The sequence below is a fragment of the Stegodyphus dumicola genome, chromosome 9, assembly GCF_044657685.1.
Source record: "Stegodyphus dumicola isolate Sdum_Otavi_A_Nest chromosome 9, ASM4465768v1".
Taxonomy (NCBI): Eukaryota; Metazoa; Arthropoda; class Arachnida; order Araneae; family Eresidae; genus Stegodyphus; species Stegodyphus dumicola.
The window spans coordinates 95,579,548-95,604,114 of NC_140776.1; the positions used below are offsets into that span (position 1 = coordinate 95,579,548).

At 31.7% G+C, this 24,567-nt stretch overlaps 1 protein-coding gene across 1 annotated transcript in view; it reads right to left on the reverse strand.

Annotated features, from left to right (window-relative positions):
• The window catches only part of LOC118186966 (uncharacterized), a 91,852-nt gene extending 68,346 nt beyond the window's left edge, over nucleotides 1-23,506 (reverse strand). The window contains exon 1 of the mRNA XM_035357130.2: nucleotides 23,381-23,506. Coding sequence (XP_035213021.1) covers nucleotides 23,381-23,448 — 68 coding nt within the window. The 5' untranslated portion in view covers nucleotides 23,449-23,506. The remainder of the gene's footprint in view (nucleotides 1-23,380) is intronic.
• Between the last annotated feature and the right edge of the window lie 1,061 nt (nucleotides 23,507-24,567).

Consider the following 24,567-nt stretch of genomic DNA (forward strand, 5'->3'; position numbering starts at 1 on the left):
AGTACAGGTTAAACATGTTATTTTTTTTTTTTTTTGTATTGTATTGTATTGTAATATTGTATAGTATTGTATGGTATCCTATATTCGTTAACTTTTATGCAGGCTAAATATGTTATTTTTATTCCTCATAATCGTATAATTAGCCTTATTGCATGTTTTTCCCACAATACCACGTGATCAATTGTATTGTACCGCTATTGCATTCTGTTACTAAGTTTGGTACGAATCTTGTACCATAATTGCTAGTAACCAATGTATCGACCTTCGTATATCTTAAACACAGTTGCATGCTAAATATATTTTGTATAACATATTCCTTTTTCCTAACTATTGTTGTACTATAGGGATTGAATGCGTACCGAGATCAAATTATATTGTACGCTACCTACTTCTTCTGTATCACATCACTACCTGCGGTATTGTAACATGACTTTGTCATAGCGAATATCTTGTTTATTACACTGACTTTCAATATGTTGCTTTGTCAAATATATGTACTTGGCTATGCAATGTATCCCGATCCAGTTGTTAGTCTTCTGAATTAAGTCGAATTCTGAATGCTTTACGCATTTCCCATGTATCAGTACTTCCAGTCACACACTGATGGCTATTGTATTCTTTTATTTTTATTTCTTTTGGTATATACTCTGTGTATTGCTGTAATCATTTACATTCATTATGTCACTATGTTCTCTATTTTTATGTTATATTGTCATTAAGTCTAATTCTACTGTCTATATTTTACTCATTGTATATTATTGGGCTGCCCAACATCAGACTGTACTTTAGCTTATGTATATTCTATATTTGTGTGTATTACACCTTTGTAAAATTTTTGCTTATTGTTAAAACTCGCCCTTTTTGGCCCCGAATGCTTTTGTTATTTTATTTAATAAATGTGGGGCCTGGGCGGTTGTTGGGACTGTCTTTCGTCGGCATTTGGTCTGTTGGACTGCCCCAGGGTTGAATTTGGCTCTGGGTTTGGGCGTCTGGAGCGTGGCGTCTTGTGATTCCTCTTTAGGCTCTAGATATAGGTGGACGTGGTGCTATACCGATTAACCTTTTGGTAAAGGGACAGTGCCCACGTCCTCCGTTGCTTATCGCTTATCTATTGTTTTAAAAAATAAGAAATAAGTAAATAATGTCTTTTAGGCCCCGCAGCATGGAAACGAATCTGTTGAATCTAAAGACAATAAAATGACGGAACTGAGTTCTAGCGTTTTATGAATATGTATGTTGTGAGTGCATGTATTGTGCCTATTAAAACTGTGTTCAAGAATACTATAATATACTTAAAGAGAAGAGTTTTCATCTTTTCACCTTTTTAGAGAGTCGCTCATTCATTTCATTAAATTAACGATGACGATTTCGTCTCATATCCGCGCAGTCATATCAGTTTATAAAAATCATAGAGAGCACTAAATTATAGTCTAATTTAAATTTCTTCAACAAAACATTGTTTTAAATAATAATTCTTCTATACTTTAAACGAATCCAATTTTTACATCACAGAAGGCCCTTTCTGGAATGCGCCTTAACATCCAGTTCTAGTAGCCTTTATTAAAATGAATAATCAACAGTTTAATATAATATAATAACATCACCTCATGTATCTTATAATAGTATTTTGATACTTTAATTACTTTTAAAGACGCCTAAATAACGGGTATGTGAAATTCATTAAAATATGTAAATTCGCCTGTGACAAAGCACTGGCTTAATTCAATGCCGATGCTTGTATCCATATTATAGATTCTTATGATAAGGATCGTATACGAGGGCAAATTTCCAGGAATTCAGACTTGGTGTCATAATGAATTTTCGTGATCTTTGGAAGGCAAGACAGATGGATAATCATTTGATAAAAATAGGGTTAACTACGACATTGAAGAAACACTTAATCTATTCTAATCCCCACGTGCCTATTAACGCGACAAAGAATTTCTTTACCTTCCAGTGCTAGGAGAAAAAGCTTGAAAATTACTTAATAAATTAGTCGCCGGTCTTTGAACTCTAAAACTCAATGAATACTTAATTAAAGAAAAATACGTTGAAGCATGAGTTGTGCGTTTTTGTGTAATGCATATACTTTTTGAATTTCATTGATATTCAAATGTTAGTTCTGGTAATTTTTTATCTATTGTTTTATGACACAAAATAAAATCATATTGAATTTTATTAGATAGTATGCGGGAATGTTATTATGTGGTTTTTATTTTCAAACCTCTTAATCATAGGATATGTATTTTTAATTTAAAAATGTTTTAGATGGCACAAATATTCTTATAGCTGCAAATTTCTGTAAATATTTAAATCATTGTGATTGAACTGCCGTTTTCATGTGTTGAAGTGATATTTTGTATTAGCACCAGAGGAGCTATTAGACTCAAACCTCTTTTCTTGCACATATCACTTTCAAATCTTGCCATCAAATGTAGTGGCCATCCATTATTATAAATATTATATTTATGTATTATTTTTAAAGAAATAATATAGCTAACATAAAAAGTTTATAGCATCACAAATAAAAGGATGTTGCCATCGTAATGGCATTGGGTTTTTAAAGAAATGATATAGCGAACATATAAGAACTACATGACACAATTTAACACTTTAATCGGGAATTCTAAAGGTATCCGATATAAAATATTTTTAGCTTCCATTGAGTATAAATATTTATTAATTATAACCACATTGATCGTACAGACTGTATAAAAATTTAGATTTCGTATAAAAATTGTCTTTTCAAAACATTATGATGTTATTTTACAGAACAGCCACTAATGAATAGTAATGACAGATAAATTACTCATTTTATTTTTATTAAAAGACTTAGTTTTTTATCAATAACGGGCAAATTAAATGTGGGAAAAAATTAAATATCTTACGCTTTACCGAAGGGAATCTCACTAGTACATGAAAGATAAAAATATGTTATTCCGAGCAGTGGTAACATGTTTCTTTTAAATCACTGAATTTGTTGATTAAATTTGGATCATAAATGTTTTATTGCCAAGAGGCAATACATTTCATTCAAAATGCTCAATTTGCCAATCAAAATTTCATCAAATTCGCACAAAATATTAAATAAATTAAAAAAAAATTCTAAATTCAAAATTAAGGCTTTGAGGTAAATTAAAATATGGTGGATACAAGTGCCGCTATTTCTCTACAGTATGAGGGACATTCATATATACATACATGCATACCTACATACAAATTCTCCTTTATTTAATAATAGACGTAAGATATTAAAAGCATTTGTAAAACATAAATTTTAGAATATATCGATATGAAACTTGTTGCGTAAGTTTTGGAAATTTTCTTGTGAGTACGGTAATAACGTACTGATATAATGAATGACTATATGGTTTAAAATATGTATGTTTTATCTCGAATATGTAACGGCTGTCTCAACTATATACGTACTATCATATGCTTTGTTATGTAGAAGGAATCTGCTTTGTTATGTTTTGCTAATTAGACACCTAAGCATTTGTTAAGCTCAATCGTTAACCTTTGTATGGCTGTTTTTGGCATGACGCAATGATTGTCATGTTGCAAAGATAAGTTTTGGTCATAGTCAAAGAACTGTCTAGACATGGACTTTATATTAAATGTCATCTTTCTTTTAATACACGCTTGACTTAAGTTTGCTTACACGAAAAGTACGGTATGAAATTTAGTAAGTAACTGATAGAAGTCACATTGTAGAACATGAGAAACATTCTAATACTAATTAATTAACAAATAATTATAATAAAAATTAGTTTAATTTTAGCACTTTTTGCATTTTAATGAAGATGCTTATGTCTGCCGCCATTTTAGCGTGTCTTCGTGGTGTGGTGGTTGCACGCTGGGCGTGATTCTATTCCCGGCGAAAGCGTTGCTAAATTTTCACTTCTTCTGCTTCCAAAAAAATCCTATCTGTGCAGTGGCTCCCGAACTAACAGCGTGTTGGATGATGATTCTCCACACCCAGGATTTGGCGAATGAGTCCCCTAAAACCCCAATCATCCCTTAAAAGGGGGAGTATATAAGGTATTTCTCTCGCCTTCTTAGCGCGCTTCCATGGTGTGGTGGTCTGCACCTGGGCGCGTATTTCAGAGCTTCTTGTTTCAATTATCGGTGAAGGCGTTGCTCATTTTTCACTTTTCTAGCTTCCAAAAAAAAAAAAAAAAAATCCTAATGTCTCTACATGCTTAAAACGCCAGCTATGATAAAGTGGCGTCAAGCACGAATTTTTAGAACCGAATTCTTTACCATGCATCCAAAAATCAGAAGAAAAATTGAATGTGCCTATGCCTATATCACTCGTGTGGCTATAAGCCGTTCGTATTCGTGAGCCTTCATGTGATTAGCCTTCGGTATTTGTAAAATATTTCGGCAAATATGTGTGCTTACTTTTTTTAAATTTATGTTTTATATAAAATTGTATAGTTATGGTTTCTTTTTATTTGAGTATTTATATATTTAGGACCTTTTATATAATAATCTTATTGTGTATTTTTGTTTAATGAAATCTATGGCCAATTACTTACTCTCATTGTAAAGGTTTTTCTCGTGTATCGTATTAAGAAAGTCCTTATTCTGAGTCGATCGATGTCTGAATTGTAATGCTAGCTCAATTAGAAGCTCAAAATTCTCCTAACGAGTCGTGTTGATGACTTAATGCCAACTTGGCGACATTCTGAAAATTTTTAGAAAGCACATGTTTGAAGAGCTAGGAGCCAATTTTTTCATATTTCCTCAAATAATTACTGATTAAATTTGCTAGAAATGGTTACGTAACATATATTATGATCAAGATTATGAGCGAAAAATTGCGGAAGAAAACATCGTAGAGAAAATAGAGCAAGGAAGCATCGTTATACAAAACCCCATTGTTGAAAATACATCGATTCAAACACTTCGCAGTTTTAAAATCGTAGAAAATATTGTGGGAAAAATTAAAGCACTTAGAAATCACTGTATGGTAAGAATATCGTAGGCATTTGTTTTCTGTCTTTAAAAGTTTTAAATGAAAGTTCGTATTTATGACTTAGAGAGCTAAAAGGAATGAAGAATATTATTATCTCTGAAATTCTTATTTTTGAATTAACTGATTAATTTTTACTGAAAAAGCAGAAGGAAATTTAACCATTTAAAAACTGGAAACGAGTATGCTATATTTGGCTGTTAATATAATTTTAAGCTTATGTAGTTAAAGATTAAACGTTAGTATTTAATTAATTTCTTTTATAAAGTTGAATTAGTAATAGTCGCTTTTGTAAAATTGGACTGGTAGTGCGAATATGCATTTAAAATTTCTAGAGACCATGTCTACGATTTTATTATATTGCAACGTTTTTCAAGTGATTTATTTTTCACCGTGATATTATCTACCACGATATTTTGAACTGCGATGTTCTCTTCTTGCCTTTTATTCTTCCAAGATGTTTTGTATGACGATGTTTTCACTTGCCTACTTCCCTCAGTATGTTTTCGGCAAGCACCATACTCAGTTCTTAATTTCCTTACGTTTTATTAACGTAAAGAAGAGCTTCAGCTTCGTAGTTTGGGAAGCAGTTTCTTAGTTTCTGCTTTCCATAAGCTTAATCAGAAGTTCATAGTGGTATTAAATAACCACCTAGAACCTAAGTGGGAGAGGATTAATATCTTAGACTAGCAGGGCTCTGTCTTTCATTGTAAGTAGTGTAAATTTGTGCTAATTGCTGGTGAGTTCCTCCATCTTTCATGCATTGTTAAGAATATCCAAAAGATCCTGGTATTTAGTCTTCAACTTGATATTTGCTTTATAAATAATTGAACTGTTGTTGTACTTTCGGTACACAAAAGAACATGATATGTTTGCGTTTAGCTATCATAATTTTAACTAAAAATGCAAATGAATCTCTGAATTGCTTTTACGCTTATTGTTATGAATTTATGTAATCATATTCTAAGACGGAGCCAAAACTGGTCTCAAATTCAAGAAGTTGGAAACCATTGGAATTAATGTTAATCATTGCTATTACGTTTCGGTTTAAAGACAAACAGATAGCAGTTACTTCCCCAGTGTTTCGTAAGTCATGAAAGAAACCGATCGTTGAAAAATTAATTTTGCAATCAAATTATCCCATGAGTAATGCCGTTTTGGAAGCAGGAATTTGATAGTAAGTAAAAAGTTAGATATTAATTTAATAACTTTTTGACAATGTCCTTAACATTCCTTACCCGTCCTCTTTTTTCTCAAAAGCTGTCATAAATATATGCTCCTGAGAACAAAATTAATTTAAATGATGGAAATATTCAAATTTTACATTTGTAGACTAAATCAAAGTCAATTTTATAAAAAATACGAAATCTAATTACCTACATGGATCTCTGGATCCCTATACGTATATTCAGAAACATTTTATACGCTTTATGTAAGGTAAAAAACCAAAATGTTCGTCCCCGTTTGACAAGAATTGATAGAGATATTTAATTCAGAATTTTGGACATATGACATCATTTTCAATTTGACTTGAGAGGTTGATTAACAAAAAAAAAGTAAGATAATCCGAGATTCATTTTTCCACCTCGAGTGCCATACATTGATATTCTTTACTGATTTATTAATATGTAACAGTATTTAATTGATAAGTTTGTAAGAATTGGCAAGCTGAAATAATTTCAACAGAAGTAGTTCATAAGTTTTCCAACGCTAAAAATATGTTATTAATATTTTCATTAAAATTTGCTACTTTAGAATCATACTTTAATACTCATAACAAAATTCATTAAACTATCACTATTTTTCATTTTTAATTCAGGTAAAATAATGTTTCGAATTGTCCATCTGACAATACTGCAGACTGCCACAGTGTTTTCTAGAATACAAATTCTATAAGATTCTGTGACTAAGATCTCTACATATATTGGTAAAAATTCTTCAAAACATTCTGCATAGAAATGCTCATCACATAATCTATTAATACCAGAAACCTTTCCCTTAACTGATATTTTATTTTTAGTTGCGTACAAATGCAAACATTTCGATTTTCAGTTCGCGTAGGGTCTCTGGATGTGAATTTCAACTCTGGAATAAAACACATCGGTCAATGTTTCTCTTATAGAGCTCACATGGCTGGCTTTTGTAGCCTCAGTGTACATTCTGCTTTTGAATCAATGATATTCTTCTATTCCTGTAATAGATTTTTTATGCCATTCCTAAAGAAATTTACCGAATTATTTCAGAAAATGTCTTGAAGGTCTTATTCAGTTGCCGGATGGTTTTCGAACCATCAGTTTCCAGACAATTCATAAAAACAGAATGTTTTTCACGTGAATGAATGGCAGCGCAAAGTTCACACGTTTTCTTCGATTAGCGTCATTAAGCTCATATGAAATCCAAATGTCGAACTCAAACGTGATTCTAAGGTCCTTCATTCACGAATTAATTTCGTTTACTGTCTGTTTAACAGTTCTATAAGAACTCTTTTAACCTACAGTTTCCAACTCTCCTGGTGTTTCATCACATATCCTAGTACATAAACGAATCTCATGGGTTTTTAGTTTTTAACATTTACTGAAGAAAACGTTTATCAGCATTAAATAAAATGTATGGAATTGATGAAACGTTAATAGCTCAAACTTCATTCCTCTACCCGTAGAGAATTTCAATATAATTATTTTTATTTATTTGATCTTGTTTGTCTCAATCTACTGCAGACATTTATAGAAATTTGTCTAAACATTTGGCCCATGTTTAATCAGATAATATTTGAATTTTATTTTTGTTTTACATCAATATAGGGTTCATTGTCAAGTTTATCTACGTAATAAGTATATAGAATAATTATTGGTTATATGTTTTCGTATTTAAAAGCACTTCTATTGGTTTTCATTAAATCATTTTGATTTAATTAGCTATTTTATTTTTCTTTAAAAATATGTACCTTATAAATAATATTCTACTTTAATTCTTACTGTTGTTCCTGATTTTAAACTTACCTATAACTGATTCATACATTTTATAAGGGCCAAAAATGAGAGGCAGCGCCTGTTGTTGACCTTGGCCCGCCCATAGGCCCCCCCCCATTCTATCCCTTTTTCCCTACCTTGTCTAGCTCTCAACTAGGTTTTAAGATCATCAGTACTTTAAGTACCTCCGCGCCGCAAAGAACTACACATATACGAATATCTATGCCTTTCCCGGTGCTTGTAGCCTGGTCCAACGTATAAGAGTTAGCATTTTTTAACTGCCATTCGTACCAGGGTGGCAGCTTAGTCCCTGCCTATGTAAGAGCTATTCGACGCTAGTTGTGCAGAGTCATTAGGTTTATTTTGGAATCAATAAACGGGAGGAAACAGTGATGTCTTTACAAGAAGCAGTGCTACAGACCTTTCTATTGATATTTTACACATTTCTAGTAGTTTAAGTAGTAGTACTCTCACACTCTAATAAATTTATTAATCCTAAACATAGCAGCTTAACATCAGAAGAAGAATAAACACTATTATTTTAAATACTAATAACTAGTAGTTTACCTAAATATTAGAAATTTAACTAATAGTAAATTCGCACATTTCTTAGAGTCTAAACACTAGTTAGTTTAGAATTTAAAAAACCTATTTTATATAGTAACAAATAGAGTAGTTTTTTAATGTTAGTAGTAACTCGTACCATAAGAATTTAATTAGAATAAACATTGTAGTTCAAGCACTAGTAGTAAACCCACATTAACTCCTGTGCAAAATTAAGAGAATTTTCACATTATGTCGAATTTCTCAAATACTAATGGACAAATTTTAATAAAATTTAGCATGAATATGCATTTATAACAGAGAAAGAGTTGAATTAATCAAACGCCATGTACGCATGATTATAAGCGAAGCTCATAGGGCAGGGATGTCCAAAATTCATGCTGTGATATCAAAATGAAAATGAATCTAATATGAAGTATGGTCCTCTTTCACAGATAGGCAGGTCGCTCAGCCTGATGTCATACTAGACAGAAGGTGGATGAGGAGCCCTCTGGCAGTCGATCCCACTCCTGCAGCAAGGCAGTTTTCAACTCCGAGATGATTTTTTGAGGAACATGTCGAAATGAAATTGCTCTCCCAAAAGCTTCGCAGACATGATCTATAGGGTTAAGGTCAGGAAATCCGGCTGGCCGATCCATAAGGTTAATATCCTAACTTTCCAAGTAATTGTAGACAGCTGAGCCCTATGTAGATGAAATTTGTCTTCCATTGACAGGTACCCAGGACCAAACTGTGCCTCCGAAAAGTGTAACATATGGCTTCAAGATGTTTTCTCTGTACTCAAACGCAAGCGGGCTATGCAGCCGTCCAATTTAATGCATGCCCAAACCATTATACCTATACCACAGTAATGATCCTTTCCTCGGAAAAGAGAGTGGTGGTATCACATTCCAGGGTATTCTGGCATACATCCTTCTCTCATGAAACCTTCAAGCAATTGTGGAGAGTGAAACGTGAGCTCCAGTGACAGCATACAGCTCATGCGAGAGCTGTGAAGCTGTAGCAGTCCTGCGTTGCTGCACTGAAAGTGCAAAGTAACGATCGTCATTCGTCGTTGTGGATTTGGTTCAATATTGTCCAGGTCCTCTCGCTATAGATCCAGTGTCTTGAAACTGTTTCCACAGCACTGGGCAGATGACATTGGGCGTTACATTGAGCGCTGTAGCCTCCAGTCCACCAACAACACAAATCACCTAGAACCTTCCTTGAGCTTTTATGTCCTCCCCAATCACAGCTCCGCACACACGCTTACGTATTCGACTCTGAATATTTGTATAAATCTTCTGCGGTGTAATTACTACCTTGGTTCGATACTTTTCGTAAAAGTAGACATAATTTGTAAATTCTCTTACGTTTTTACACGAATGTAGTTGCACTAATAATAAACTTATTAGTTCAAATGGTAGTAATAGATTTAAATTTAGTAGTTTAAGAAGCAGTAACTGGTAGTTATTGTAAATATTAGTAGTTTAAAGAATAATACATTCACACATTTCTCAGAATCTTACGCTAGTAGTCTAAACACTAGAAGTTTATCTAATAGTAAATACAGGTTATAAAACACCAGTAGTAAATTAACACTTTACTAGTTTAATTCGTAATAACCATAGTATTTTAAGCGCTAGTAATTTAATTAGTATTGTAGAATCGTTAGGTTTCTCGAAGCAGGAAACAGCGAAAACGTGGAATGTCCTCCCCGGGATTCGAACTCGTAACCTCCGATTGCTAATCAGATGAGATTTCGGTTTACATCAAAAAAGCAGTAAGTGAGGCGGGAGAAAATTCCTTATATCCACCTGTTTAAAGGTGTCTGGGGAGGGAGAAACTCCAATTGCCAGATACAGGTAGTGGTGAATAATGGGCCACCACATTTTAATTCGAGCTACTTTTTCGCATTCTTTATTAAGTTGCGTGATGCACAATTTCTCTAAAAAGTGAATTAAGTAATTAATTTATCAACTTTGATAAAACATTATCACAAACTTCTTTAGTGTGAGCACTGCTATTTCTTAAAATGATATAATTAAAGCTATGGATGTGTGCATACAGTTTTCGATATGTCATATTGCTACCATCATTGTTATCATGGCTTTAAAATTGTTAGAATATTCTGACAGATAATTCAAACAGTTCTATTAAGTGTCTTACATTTTACGAAACTAAGTTGAAGCATTGTTAAATTATTAAGTATAATAAATTCGATTCACACAAACAGGTATTTTTTAACAAATAAAATTTCGAGTCGTTTAAGTTTTGTTAACAGAAAGAAAAATGTTAGGCATCCGATCTGCAAGAATTTGTTAAAAAAAGCCGATTAGTAGTATATATTGCATTTGAAGTCCACAAAAGGATATAAATAATTTTATTACTTACCGTATGTATTTTTTTAATCGGCAACTTAAAAAAATAGCTTCATTAATTAGTTCTCTAATGTAGCAATTTCTAATTAAATATCTTCATGCAGGACGGTTGAATCAAAGGATTAGACCAATGCAATCAGCTAATTAGATACACTCTAATTAAATGAATGGGCAAAGATACTCATATTCTTAATGGATGTCGTTATTATTTCTTTTAAAAGATACCATTAACGTCTTAGATCGCAATTTTAGGGAATTAATTATAATTTATTTTTAAAATTTTTCAATGATGAGAATTGGAGATATTTAAGAGGCAAAAAAATTGCAGTCATAATTTTTCTGCAAATTCATACTATATTAATTTATCTCAAAAAGTGTATTTTAGATGGGTTTAAAATAAGAATCTTAGTGATGTCACTTTAATATATTTTACGTGCACATAACTGCTAACTCTCCTGATTTTTCATCACATCTTCCGATTTTTAATCCTTAACATTTACTGAGAAAAATTACTTGGGAAAATATTTACGAAAAATAAATAAATAAAATGTTTTGATTTAATAAAATGTAAACTGTACATATTAGTTTTCCCTCTCTACTGATTTTGAGCATTATTATTTCGTTAAATTTTATTTAATCTGCCACTTTTTAAGTCTACTGTAGGCATATGTAGGAATTGTTTTTAAGATTCAACTCATGTTTAATCCGTTAATAGTTGCATTTCATTTTGTTTTGCATCAACAAATAGTGAACAACTAAATATATTCACACAGTTAACATGTACATTAATTATTAATTTTATTTTCCTAGTATTTGAAAGAAATTTCATAAATTAAAACTTTACTTCCCTACTTAGGACATTTGTGACATAAATATGTAAAAATATTACAGTATGAAATTAGCCAAAGAACATACAATTTCGAATATCGAATTAAATATTAATCTAATATACATCAGATTCATGTCATAAATAATTTTAAAACCTAAATCATGTATCATAAAGTGAATATAAGCCAGTTTCAAGTTATTTTGAAATGGCGTCTCCTTTTAGAGAGAAATATGTCCCCAAAATTTCCTTTCTTTGTGCCAGAATGTGCCAAATTTTCATATTTCAAGGTTGGCAGATTTGTTATTCATATCTAAAATTAAATACGACAAGTACACTGGGAGGCCCAAGAGCAATGGAATGATAAAACTTCGGAACACTGATAGTTCGAACTGCATTGAAATCACGGCTTTCGAGGTTTCGTGGTTTTTTCATGTATATCCTAGATACGACTTATTTCCTTTTAAAAAGTTGTTGACGAAGGTATGCCAAAGAGAATCCCCTTCACGGATACTATTTGTGCCTCATCATAAACTACCAGAAACTTCACGTAGTCAAGGATTTGATTAGATTCCTCACCGAAAGCCAGGAATTTGACCAGAATCATAATCTTTGACTAATTTAATTTAATTGATTTAATTTTGATTGGAGTCATATTCTTCCTGTTGGATTTCATTTTATAAATGTGTCCCCTCTGCGGGTTCGTTTCGGCGCCGTGGAAGGGTAGCAACGTTCCTCGGACGGGTGGAGGCTAACGGGCCCTCCACCAAGCAGTTGGCGGTGTTCCAACGTGCGGAGGGGCATCAGCAGTTTCTTGTAGTATATTCAACAACAAACTCACCAAACATACTTAGTAGTGAGAAAGCGGCTTCGTCTCGGCGATGCTTGTAATGGGATCTTAATGTCGGAGAAGTTTCTGTTAGTTTAACAAGCTGATAATAGGACGTTACTTTAGGCTTGGAACCGGATAATTCCAATAGTTGTGAGTGTATATACATGGGCATCACCGGGTCCCTAAAAATCGTATTCCAGCCTTTATGTTTTCAATCATTTGTCGTAGATATGTACTTCTAATAGAAATATTTTAATCACATACAGAAGCACGTTTCGACATTTTGAAACTGAAAATTAACAAATTTTTTTGAAACATTATGATATCTAAATTCTTACATGATCCTTCGATCGCTGCTCTTACATTTAGGAAAAGAAAATGGGATATTCATTATAAAATAAAATAAATTCGAGAGAGATACGGTAAAAATTGACTGAAATATTCAGATTCAAAATTTTTATATTTGATGCCCAAAGGTTCGGTTAATAAATAAAATATAATAATTGAAGGTTTATTTACCCCTTAAAGGCGATCAATGAGATTCTTTTGTGATTTATAACTGTGCAACATTCTTTAAATTATAATGTTCTTAGAAGTAGTATGCCAAAAGAATGTTTAAATATAGAATTTATATTAATTTTAGAAAATTTAGAAATAATTTTAGAAATTATATATTAATTTTAGAAAAAAAAAAGATCTGATTGGAAATATATTTAACAGTGGCCCCAAATTCGATTTTACTGGCATAGATGGACATCATTCTGAGACAAATCCAATGATGAAGTAGTAGACTTTGGATATATTGAAATTAATTGGATTTACAATGACGGTAAATGTAAATTTACTGGCGTTAAGTTGGATATAGTTTAAGTTCCTCTAATAATGAATGTACGAGACGAAAATTGTCTACTATAGATAGGACATGGGTCTGATCATCTGGATTTTAAAGAAATATTTTGAGCATAGAAATCTGCTTGTGTACATGAAGTTTGAATCACGAGTCTTTTGTAGAAATTTTATGTTAAAAAAAGCGAGTTATTTTATTATTTTACCTTTACTTTCACCTATACCTACATTTTCGCCAACTTCCACTAAAATAAAAAGTTTTTAATATGTATAAGCGCCAAATCTTAGAGTTTCGGAAAAAGCCATCGAAGGGTTACTCTATTACTTCTTGCGATTATTGATTTTCATTACCGGCTTTAGTTCGCCAGCTATGTTTGCCTTCTGAAAATACTGAGGCCTAATCAATGCGTATTTAGGGGCGTGTAACTTTATGTTTTCATATTTCAATTTGTTTTGAATTTTAAGCAAGCTCCGGAGATTAGATTTTCTGTTATTGTTATCTCTTTCATGTAACGTTGGGCTGGAGTATCAAAAACGTTTATTTGGAAATTTTATGGGAGCTGATATATTAACAAGTACTGAGAAGGAAGACGGGACTGCACGTCGTCTATCCGTATTCATAAGTCTATTAGTTGGAATGTAAAGGAGGGTGAAATGTTGCACTTTGTCCGTTTTTATTATATGCTTATTACGTAGATGATATTTAGAAAGTTTCATTTAAACTGTTTTCAACAAAGTTACTTTCGCTAATTATTCAAAAATTTTATTCCCCTCAGCTATAGAAATTTAACATGTCTCAATATACACCAATTTCTTTTAAATGGCATAATTCAAAATCATCATAAACTAAACTATAAAAAAGGGTAATGATTGAATAAGTGATACCGTTATCCTTCCAATGTTTAAAAAATGCGAAAGCATGTAAAAAAAATGTACAGAAATTACCACAGCATGAACTAACTAAATTATCGATAAAAAGTGCAAAGACTATTGAAACTTTGCTTTTTTATCAATAATTTATTTAATTAACTAATTAGTCAAACCTGATTGGGATGATTAGCCATATGCAAAAGAAGAGGACTGACTTATGCCATTTGGAAGGAATGTCTATGAGTGGGTGTACAAATCTGGACTGAGATAAAAGAGGCTCCTTTTTCCCTCTCAGATTGTTGTCCATTAATTAGATTGTATGCCATTTGCTGTGTAATTTTTCGATTCGTTGTGGAGATTTTGCTTTATGCTAACTTCAGTTTCTTCGGATTCTTCTTTTCTTTCCTATTCTTTTAATTATGCAGATAAGCACGAAATAGTTTGAAACATAAGCAAATTTCAAATTTAACCATTTCTTTCAAGTAAATGGTTTATTTCTTTTCTTTTTTACCTAATGATGTTTTAGGTTAATAGTTGACCGAGCATGAAATCCGTTTTGAGAACGGCAATACCATTTTACTGTGCCTCTTCCGTCTTATCAATTTATTTTTAACTAGGCGCTCCCTAAAATAATTCTTATATAAAAGAAAAAAAAATGATAATTTCACTAACTCTAGTTAGTGCGCTTTTATTGAGTCCAAATAATATAATTACGAAAAATTATCTACTGATTTTAATAAAAAACCATAATTCTTACTTTTTTGACTCCGCTAACTGAATCAATTATCCAGAATCAACGATCCGGAATTTTACATGAGACAGACATTATGCAATGAACTGTGCGAGCACTACAGCTTATTGTGCAATTTCTTTCATATGACAGCTAAAGTTATTTATGTGATAAAAAATTGTATTTTAAGCAGTGGCAACACATTGCTTTTAAATAGCCAAGTTTATTAAATTGAATGTTAGATATCTTACACTTTACCATATAGCAAAATACTGGCATGCAGAAGATAAAAATGTTTAACTTCTTAGAAGTGCAACACATTGCTTTTAAATTGCTGATCCAGCTAAACGAAATAAAAAAAAATCGTCTCTAAAAGCCCTTTTACCGACAAAATCTTTTCTGTGTTTCAGACATAATTAGAAGCCATTTTCTTATGCACCGACGCTAGGCCTGAACTTAATTGGTCAATCACAACCTTTTCCGAACGAATTACCACCATATCGCAGTTGAAATTAGGGGCTGTACATAGTACATATCTTAGGACGTTGCTCTAAGAAAAGGCGAATAGAGTATTTATCTAATCTCGCTCGCCGTGGGAGTTATCCAAGATATATTCACGCTCTGACAAAACGTCTCTTAAGAAAACAATATTGTTTGTGTACTCCTCTATTTGCTCTATCTTCCAAGAATCTTTAATGTATTATAAATAGACCCGGGCTCAAATCCAAACGAATGAGCTAGCTGAGTGGATTTTTGTAGTTTTCCCATTTGTAACATCCATACGAGGCAATTTCTTGTAAAACGTCCCCCCCCCCCCCCATAAAGGCACCGATTCCGTTAAGCAGATAGCTCTTTTATTTTTTTTATTTAACGATTATAATTTAAATAAATCAATCTAATAACTTTTGAGATTTGCCAACCGCATAGTTCTCACAGTATAGCCTTTTGAACTCGCAAAGAACTCGCGAAAAAAAATCCGAGGCCCTTGCAGCCCTCTTCTGCCATCAACAACCCTATGAAATTATCAGGCCGAAAGATTTCCAATGACCATATGCCACAGAGGCACTATTAATGTCTGGACAAACGTCATATTTCTTCCGCGATTGCATGTAGCATATGATCTTGTACAGTCACTAAATTTTTCTGAAGTAGGAGACGTGAAACAAATGCAATCCCTTGGCCAGGACTCGAAGCCTGGACCTCTTGAATACGCGTCGAGTATGCTTCCAGCATGAAGGCATACAGAAAGGGGAGAGAAAATACCTTATAATCTTTTCTTTCAAAATAATTCCGTGGCTAGAAAATTTATAACATGAATATTATTATTGATTGGGTTTTAATTACTTTTTGTTGTTAATTTATTATTTAAGTATTTCCTCCTTTTCGTTTCCTCTTTTTTTCCCCTTTACTTAAAGATTTCGATTTGAAAGATTTAAAAAATGAAAAAAGCACGAAGAGCAGTGTTTTTTTAATCTGGATCGAGATTCGTGGGACTCGATAATTTGAGTGTCTTATTGCAGAATGTGGTATTAAAGGCAGCAGAATTTGTGCATTCAAGGGTTATTCAACAAATAGAGCTTAAGGGCACGCCGAAAAGTGGAAGTTAATCTTTTTTATTTATTATTATTATTGATATTTTCGATTGAAAAGAATTTAAATAACAGCCGCACGAATACACCTTTTTTACAAGAATAAGAAAACTAAATATTCATTCTCTGCAGGGATGAAAATATTGACTAAAAACTGCAATATAATAGATAAAATGTACTTGTAACTAAAACAAACAACTGTTCGAGTAAGATGGTCAAAGCTTAAGGTTAAATATTTTTTATGGTTGCTTTACATATTCACAAAGGAGATCATTTGAAGAAATTTGTAAAAATATTATTGACTTTTATAATAAGATTTTTAAAATAGTCTTATTTTTCTAATACAGACAGCAAAAAGTTAATATTAGATTGATTGAGAAAAGTAACAATATGTATTGTTATATTGATTAGCCGGGAGCTTTGAGGAGTGATAAATATTATTATTCCCTAATGTTTTCTTTCTTCTTTTTATTATTTTTCATATTCTGCCAGGTTAACCTCATAAAAAAAAAAAAAAAAAACCATGGTCGAAGCGTTCCTGGACATAGATCTTGACGAACTAAATTTAAAAATTTCAATCAATAAAAATTCGCGCGAAGAATCCGAACGTTTTTCTTTACTACTAACCTCTCTATAACTGTTTTTAATTCGAGGATCTTCAATTCCCATATGCCACAGAGACACTGTAAAGATTTAAACAAATATCCATGGCTCCTCCGGGATTCACACTTTCGCCCACACAATGGCAATCCCTTCTTTAACCAACATACCTCTGGGATGCTACTTTTTGTTTTATTTCAAATTTAGATATTGTATAACTATTGATGCAACAAAAATTCAGAATTCCGAAGCATTTATATTTCAGAAAGCTTTACCGCAATTAGTAACAGCAAATTAATAGAAGACAACAATTGCTTATGAAATCACTGTACGCATCTTGAAATGTCCATCATTAGAATCTGTGCTTATTTAATTCTCACGCTTTCATTTTGAAAACTTCTTCGTCTAGTGATGATATGTAATATGTTTTCATTTGACAGTTAGAAATATAAATATGGTGAGAAACTGTATTTTCCCTACATTGCTTCTAAAACAAGCAAACTTTGGCCATTGTTTTGTCTTTTTAGAAGTCCTTCTTTAGCATTCTAGATTCGTAAACAGTTCTGCACCAATAAACTTTGCAATAAAATTTATCCAGATCATATTTTCTCAGGAAATTTAGAATAAATCTACTCTGGTAAGAGCTTGTGAAGCATTGATTGCGATAAAAGAGAAGAAAACTGTAAAAATAATAGAAGTTGAAGAAATATTTCAAGCTACAAGATCAAACTCTAAAAGGTCAGGGAAGTGCACAGTTCGGTTTATAAAAGCTGAAGACCATTTTATCGTTATAGATTTCAAATTACTAGCCGCTAGTCCTGTTCACCATCTAAAATAGTTGTTAGGAAAAGAAAAAATATACACTTATTTTAATGAGCACAGCTAGTGTCAGGTTCCAACTAGTAATTAATAATACTAAAGATCAAGAACTGAGATTGTTGCTTTTATACAGCTTGGCTTGCTAATCAGTAACAGATAGACAGAATGTGCGAGAAAAAATTGTAATATTATGATTTAAATTATCCATTTATTATGATTTTGGTCTTTACTATAATTATTCCTTTCCGTATTCCTCACTGGAATGCAAAAGATGTAGCCAGTATTTAAACTGAGGCTTTTCTATTTTGAGACTGAGACTGTTTCTGCCTTCGCTTGCACGCTGCATATTAATTTCCTGCCAGCTCTGATAGCTTTACGCTCTATCACTAGCGACATTTTGTGTTTGACTCTCCGGTAGGCCTACTGAGCCAGCATATAGTAATATTTAATTGGGTAATCTTTGCCTGCTGTTCATGCTTGATGTAAATTTAGCTCTTGTACTTAGTTGCGTCACCACGGGCTGTGGCTGATACTATTGCACCACAAGATAGTAGGTTTATATACTAAATTCCGTTTAAATAAAAATGTTTATTTAAACCTTCTACTGACTGATAAATATTTCAGACATAGAGACCATTCGCTTTATGTCTGTTAGAGCTTTTAGACTAATTAATATCAACCGATCAACGACAACCCTACAAATTGAATATCTTACGCTTTGCAGAATGCTAAAATGAATTCTTTTAAATCTTTTAAAGTTTTCTGGTTAAATTTCAAAGATATATATCTTTCTTTTTGCCGAGTTACATCGCGTTGTTTTTAAACCCCTGAATTTATTTATCAAAATTTCATTCATGCAAAATATAAAACAAATAAAACAAATTCGAAATTTAAAACTCAAGCTTGAAGTTGCACATGTTCGACTACAGGATTATTTGTGAACATTGTGCACAATGATAACATTGACTTAGTCAGTTGTATGCGAAAGAATTATCCATAATAGGAGCAAAAATGCTGTAATAAATGCTGATAAAAAGGAAAGTTTCCAGAAAGGTTAAATTTGTCAATAAATAAACGGGAGAGCAATTGCGAGGATTTCTGATGTTACCATTACTGACCAGTTATGAAACTTACAGGTGTTACCGTCACTGGTCAGTTTTAAAAAACAGGAATGTTATTAGAAACATTCCTTTCTTAATTTATAATTTATAACAAATTTATAAATATGATTATAATGAAATTTATAAAAACAAATGAATTGTTACTAGAAGTAACTAGCCACATCTTGACGTATTTCTCGTATCCAATTTTTTTCGATGGCCAGAAATAATCGAATTTCGGTTTTTCCATAGGGTAGGTTTGCATAAACTGCATTTCTGGGAGGTATAGATTTAGCTATATCCATTCTGCGTTTTTCGAAAAATACTCATTTTAATTTGAATGCAGAATTCTAAACGTCTATACTTGGCATTCGGATGTACATTTGACACCAAAAGTTTCCCCAGTTCAGTGTAAAGTGAGTTAGTTAGGTAAAAGAATATGTGACGTTCCACTCTCACAAAAAGAGTGATAAGATAAGATAATTTCGTCACTAGTCTTTTCTATTCAATGCCCAATGAAAATTCAGTCATTTTACGCAAGATATTTAGTGCCAAAGCAAAAGTGCAGTAACTATTATAAAGAGTACTATAAATCTTACAGAAGATGTAAGGAATGCAAATCTCTCCATTCGAAGATAGAACTTTAAAAGAATTTTAAATACTGTAGTACATTTAAATGTGCATATTAAATTTTAAATAAAAATATTTAAAAAACTCGCTTTCTATGAATAGCAAACAATCCGTGAATAGCAAAAACACGTGAATAGCAAAAATGACGTCATACATTGCCGTTTAAAAATTTCCAACGATTTATAAAAACAATCAGCCCTGAACACAGCTGCGTTTAAAAGTTCACAAGAAAACCTTTAGTGGAATACGAGAACATATTTACGGTCTCATTAGTTCCCCAAACCATATGATACCCTAAAATGTGCTTTATTGCGTGTTCTGGTTCTCTAAGATCTAAGTGCTACCTCGTCCAGCTTTTGTTTAGAATATAGAGAAAGATGAGGATGAAAGAGGTAAAGAACTACATGTATACAGCGATGTACAAACGATTTTTGCTGTTCTAACAAGTATAGAATCCTACCATCAAAAACGTGGATGATTTTACGGGCTAGTAATTTCAGTCAAAAATTGCAGAAATTCTGGACAAAATTAGGAAAATTACAAAAAACGTTTCACTCAAAAATATTCATATAGTTCGCTATATCCGAATTCATATATTTGGAGCCTCGCTATAGCCATACAAAATAACATTAACTGTAAAAAAATTAAGACGACACCAAAACGGTCGTTCGTTATATCCGGCGGTTCGTTATAAAATGAGTTCGCTGTAGCCTGCATTTCTTTGCAACTGTGATTATCAGACTAGTCTGAGCGTGGAGTTTGTTTTAAATTACTTTGTTTTCGTTTAAAGTTTGTAAAAATAAAGTGTTTAAACAAAAATGAATAAGTTGCTAAAATATATATTTTCTCACAGACTCAGATTAATGGATTATGGAATAATTCCATAATTGTTTTAAAGTGCCTGACAAATTGAATCTATTATCAAAAAGTTAGACTTTTGGAAATAGGTGTTAAGAAGAAAAATTAGAGGGAAATATTTGATGTACTTTAAAACATCTTGTCACAAAATGATCTTCAAGTTACAAATGAAGTGATGAAGTGAAAGGAATGTAATAATGCACTAAAACGATTTCAAAGCTCTTGAAAATTATTTCTGTCAAACGAAGTGACGAGGGCAACTGAATTTAAGGTTGAATAATTTACTGAAGGCACCGTCAAATGTGTTAATGCTTGAGAAAAAACAGCCTATTGATTACATTTTCTGACTTTTCATTACAGTTTTTAATTTAATGGTATTAAGAAAAGTAAACTATACTGCCGTTGCCGTAACACTACAGGGGGTGAGGGAGGTTAGAGGTATCTCATAATTAGAAAGCCTCATTAAGGAGTACATGAAAGAAGGAATCTGATGTAGACACCGCATGACTTTTTGTAGGGCGTATTAAATTATGCACCTTTTTTGCTGTTCTTCATTTAAACTTATTTCCTCAAATTTCATTAGAGATATATTTCTAATTTAAGCACTTCAGTTCTCACTTCGCGGCAAAGCAAAAGTACATAAACACTGAACCTCCATTAAAAATTGTAAAATGTAGGAAAACTTAAAATACCAAATACAGTTAAAAAAACAAAATTTTTTACAATTAAAATTAGAGTTTTAACGCAGAACAAGCAACTCGGCCAGCGGGCAGGAAGACGGAATTTTCGGTGCACACAATTGAAAGTTAGCTTTTGGTCACACTGGGCAAAAAGACACGGAAGTTGGTGTATCATATGATTTAAATTACTACTCTACTAAGAATTTCAAATGTAAAAAAGGTGGTCTCTTTAAGCTTAGCATCACGTTTAAATTGCTGGTAATTTTTGCAACTATTGCCTGTAGATTAACTAAAGGCATAAAACCTTTAAGCGGAACATAAGAGAAACAGAATTCAATCATTTTTAAAGCACAAAATGCACAATTTACCAACATATAAGAATAAAAAAACGGAGGGCATAAAGCTAAGTGCAGCGAAAAAGAGAAGTGCACAACTACATGTTATAGAAGTCCCATATACAAAATTGCAACTCTCTGAGGCTACTCGCTTTTGAGTTATGCGAGATACAGACATACGTACGTACTTCACTTCGTTAAATGAAGTAGAAAAAAGTTAGCGCCAAGTCATGGCGCTAGAAGAACTCGAGCGATGTGTTAAAAAATAAGTCATTTTTATCTTTTACTTATTTTATTAATATAGATATTTTAGTAAATATATCACCAAACAATCTGAGTTCGTAAACTTAAACTTCATTTAATGTCATGATCACACAATTTAGATAGGATAATTTTCGTGTTTTAACCAATTTATCTTTCATTTTTATGATTCCAGACTGACTGATATCGAAGTAAAGGTAAGCATTTGAACTTAATACATTTAAAAAAATAAAATTATTAAATAGGAGTATAAAACGACATTGTAATTTTCTTTCTTTATTTCCAGTATAAGGTTTCATTTAGACCTTTCATCCTGCTCTTGATCAGGAAGTCATCCAAAAAAAAAAAAAGATTTTTAATGATACTAATCAGCTATTTTGACGTAAGTGTATAATAAAACAACGTTAATTAGGTAAATTTGTAGTTTAATTTAATTATTTCTATTATTTTTAAATGAGGAAAACGTTAAATACACATAAGCTTCCTCTGTTTAAAAAAATTAGAATTTTCTTTTCTTTGCCATTTTTAACTAAGAAAATTATAATTATCATAGTCTAGAGTTTCCTCTTCATATAAGACCAACTGTAATTTCTAAGTGATGAACCTATAAATAGGTGCTCTTGTAAAAAATATTAGCATACTTGGCATGGGAATTACTACATTTTTATGCGATTTACACCTTAAAAATATACCTTTTTCTCACATGTCAATACAAAAATTTATAAAATATAACTAACATAGATCCAAACAATTTAAGTATGTATCTGAAAAATAAAATACTGTCAAAAAGTAGCATATTTCATTATTTTTATATTCGTCTGTTACGGCGTATGGTATCAAATTATATTTTTAAATGAAGCATTTTTTCCTTATTTTTAAAGAATTTGTCTGGTTTTTATGACATTGATTAATTACTGCCGAAATAAAATTTAACTAATATAATTTTTATTAACTTGACTGATTGTTATGGAAATAAAAATTAAGACGATATTTTTAATTAATTCAATATAATTACATGATTAAAGAGGGGGGTCCAACATATCTTTGTATTTTTAACCTGTATCTTTGGTATGACGGAACCACCTAGAACATTTTATTGTTCTTACCAAAGAGATAGTCCCAAGAAAAGTAATACATTTTGGATTATTTTTTATTATTTCCTGAACATATGTGTAATTTTGACGCAAATCTGTAATAAAATCATATTGTAATGAAAAATAATATCAGTTATATAATTTTATTTAAATATACTGATTGCTGATTTTTAGCATGAAAAATGTATCTTTCAATCCTTAGGAATAATCTAAATTTTATACGTATTGTTCTTTTTAGGAACAATACTCATAAAATGAACCAAACATGTAATTTCCTTACATGACAATGTAATACAATGACATATAACAATTTAGAAATTGTGTAGAAATGAAAATTTGCAGTTCATTTTATTTGTTGTTCCGCTTTATCGAAAGAGAAAAATTAATCATAAAGCATTTTAGTACAGCTTCACGTAATAGACAAAAATTATTAGCTTACCTGATGTGGCAGGATACTAATGTGACAAGAAAACAAAAAATAATGACCGCAAGTGATATTCTGCACATTGCAATTTTTCCAAAGACCTGTATCAGCTTTGCTCTTTGCCGTCAGCTTTGAAAAGACCACGCTCTGATCTCGTTCATTTAACCAGAGTTTTCTCAAGTGTCTGTGACGTAACGGATTCCTCTTGTCCAATAGAAAGTGAAACAAGGCTTTCCTGGCTCCGCCTCCGCTAAATTCTGGTGTCCTTTCCCTTTTATTGCATAGTTCATCAGCTTCGACAGTGTTACAAAACTACGGACAGTGATCATGAAATGTAAAAGAAATTAAATATTGTTTTGATATCTAAGATCGTGAATACGTTGTAATGAGATTTGTTAAAATAAGAAGTTATTATCGGATAAATTCTGACATTTATCTAGCGTGAGTAAAACAGGATGAAATTACACAGTAAATTCTGACGTGATAATTATAATATCAGAATTTTTTTAGTTGGAAACTGCCAAGTTAAAGCATGCATTGGAAATAATTTGTTCAAAGTTTTCAAATTTTGAATGATACGACAGAGTTTTTATATTATATTTGCTAAGTTTACAATCTTATAAAAATAGTATAAAATAAGCATATGATTGAAAGCGAATAACCCATTCTAAAACTTAAAATTAGGCAAAAAAGATATCAAAGTAGATTTTGAAAACATATTCGTGGATCTCGAAAGCCTTCAGATATAGGTCCTTCTTCTTCAGAGGAAAAAATAAATTTGCAAACTTGCTTTCGTTCCTAAAAACGAGAGACTGGTACTTGATAGCCATCGAAATTGACAGGATTTCTTTTAAATTCTATGATGATCTAAGACTGCTTTATTGCCTAATTTTAAACATTATAGAAAATTTAAAATTGAACAAATCAGCAACCTTATTTTAGCCAGAATTTAAATAAAACTCTATCTAAATAATTTATTTTCCTTTTGAAGAAAAAAAAAGAACATTTCATCTTTCTTTCCTTTGCTTTTTATTTTTTATAATTTCAATAAACTCTCGGCGAAGGGGGGGGTAATTTAATTTCTGTTTTATTTCATTTCAAGTTCTCAACAAATGTTACCAAATGGAGATGAAAGAAGAAAGAAGAAATATTTCAACAAGGAGAGAATTAGAAAAATGTTTCATTTGTCAAATTATTGTTTT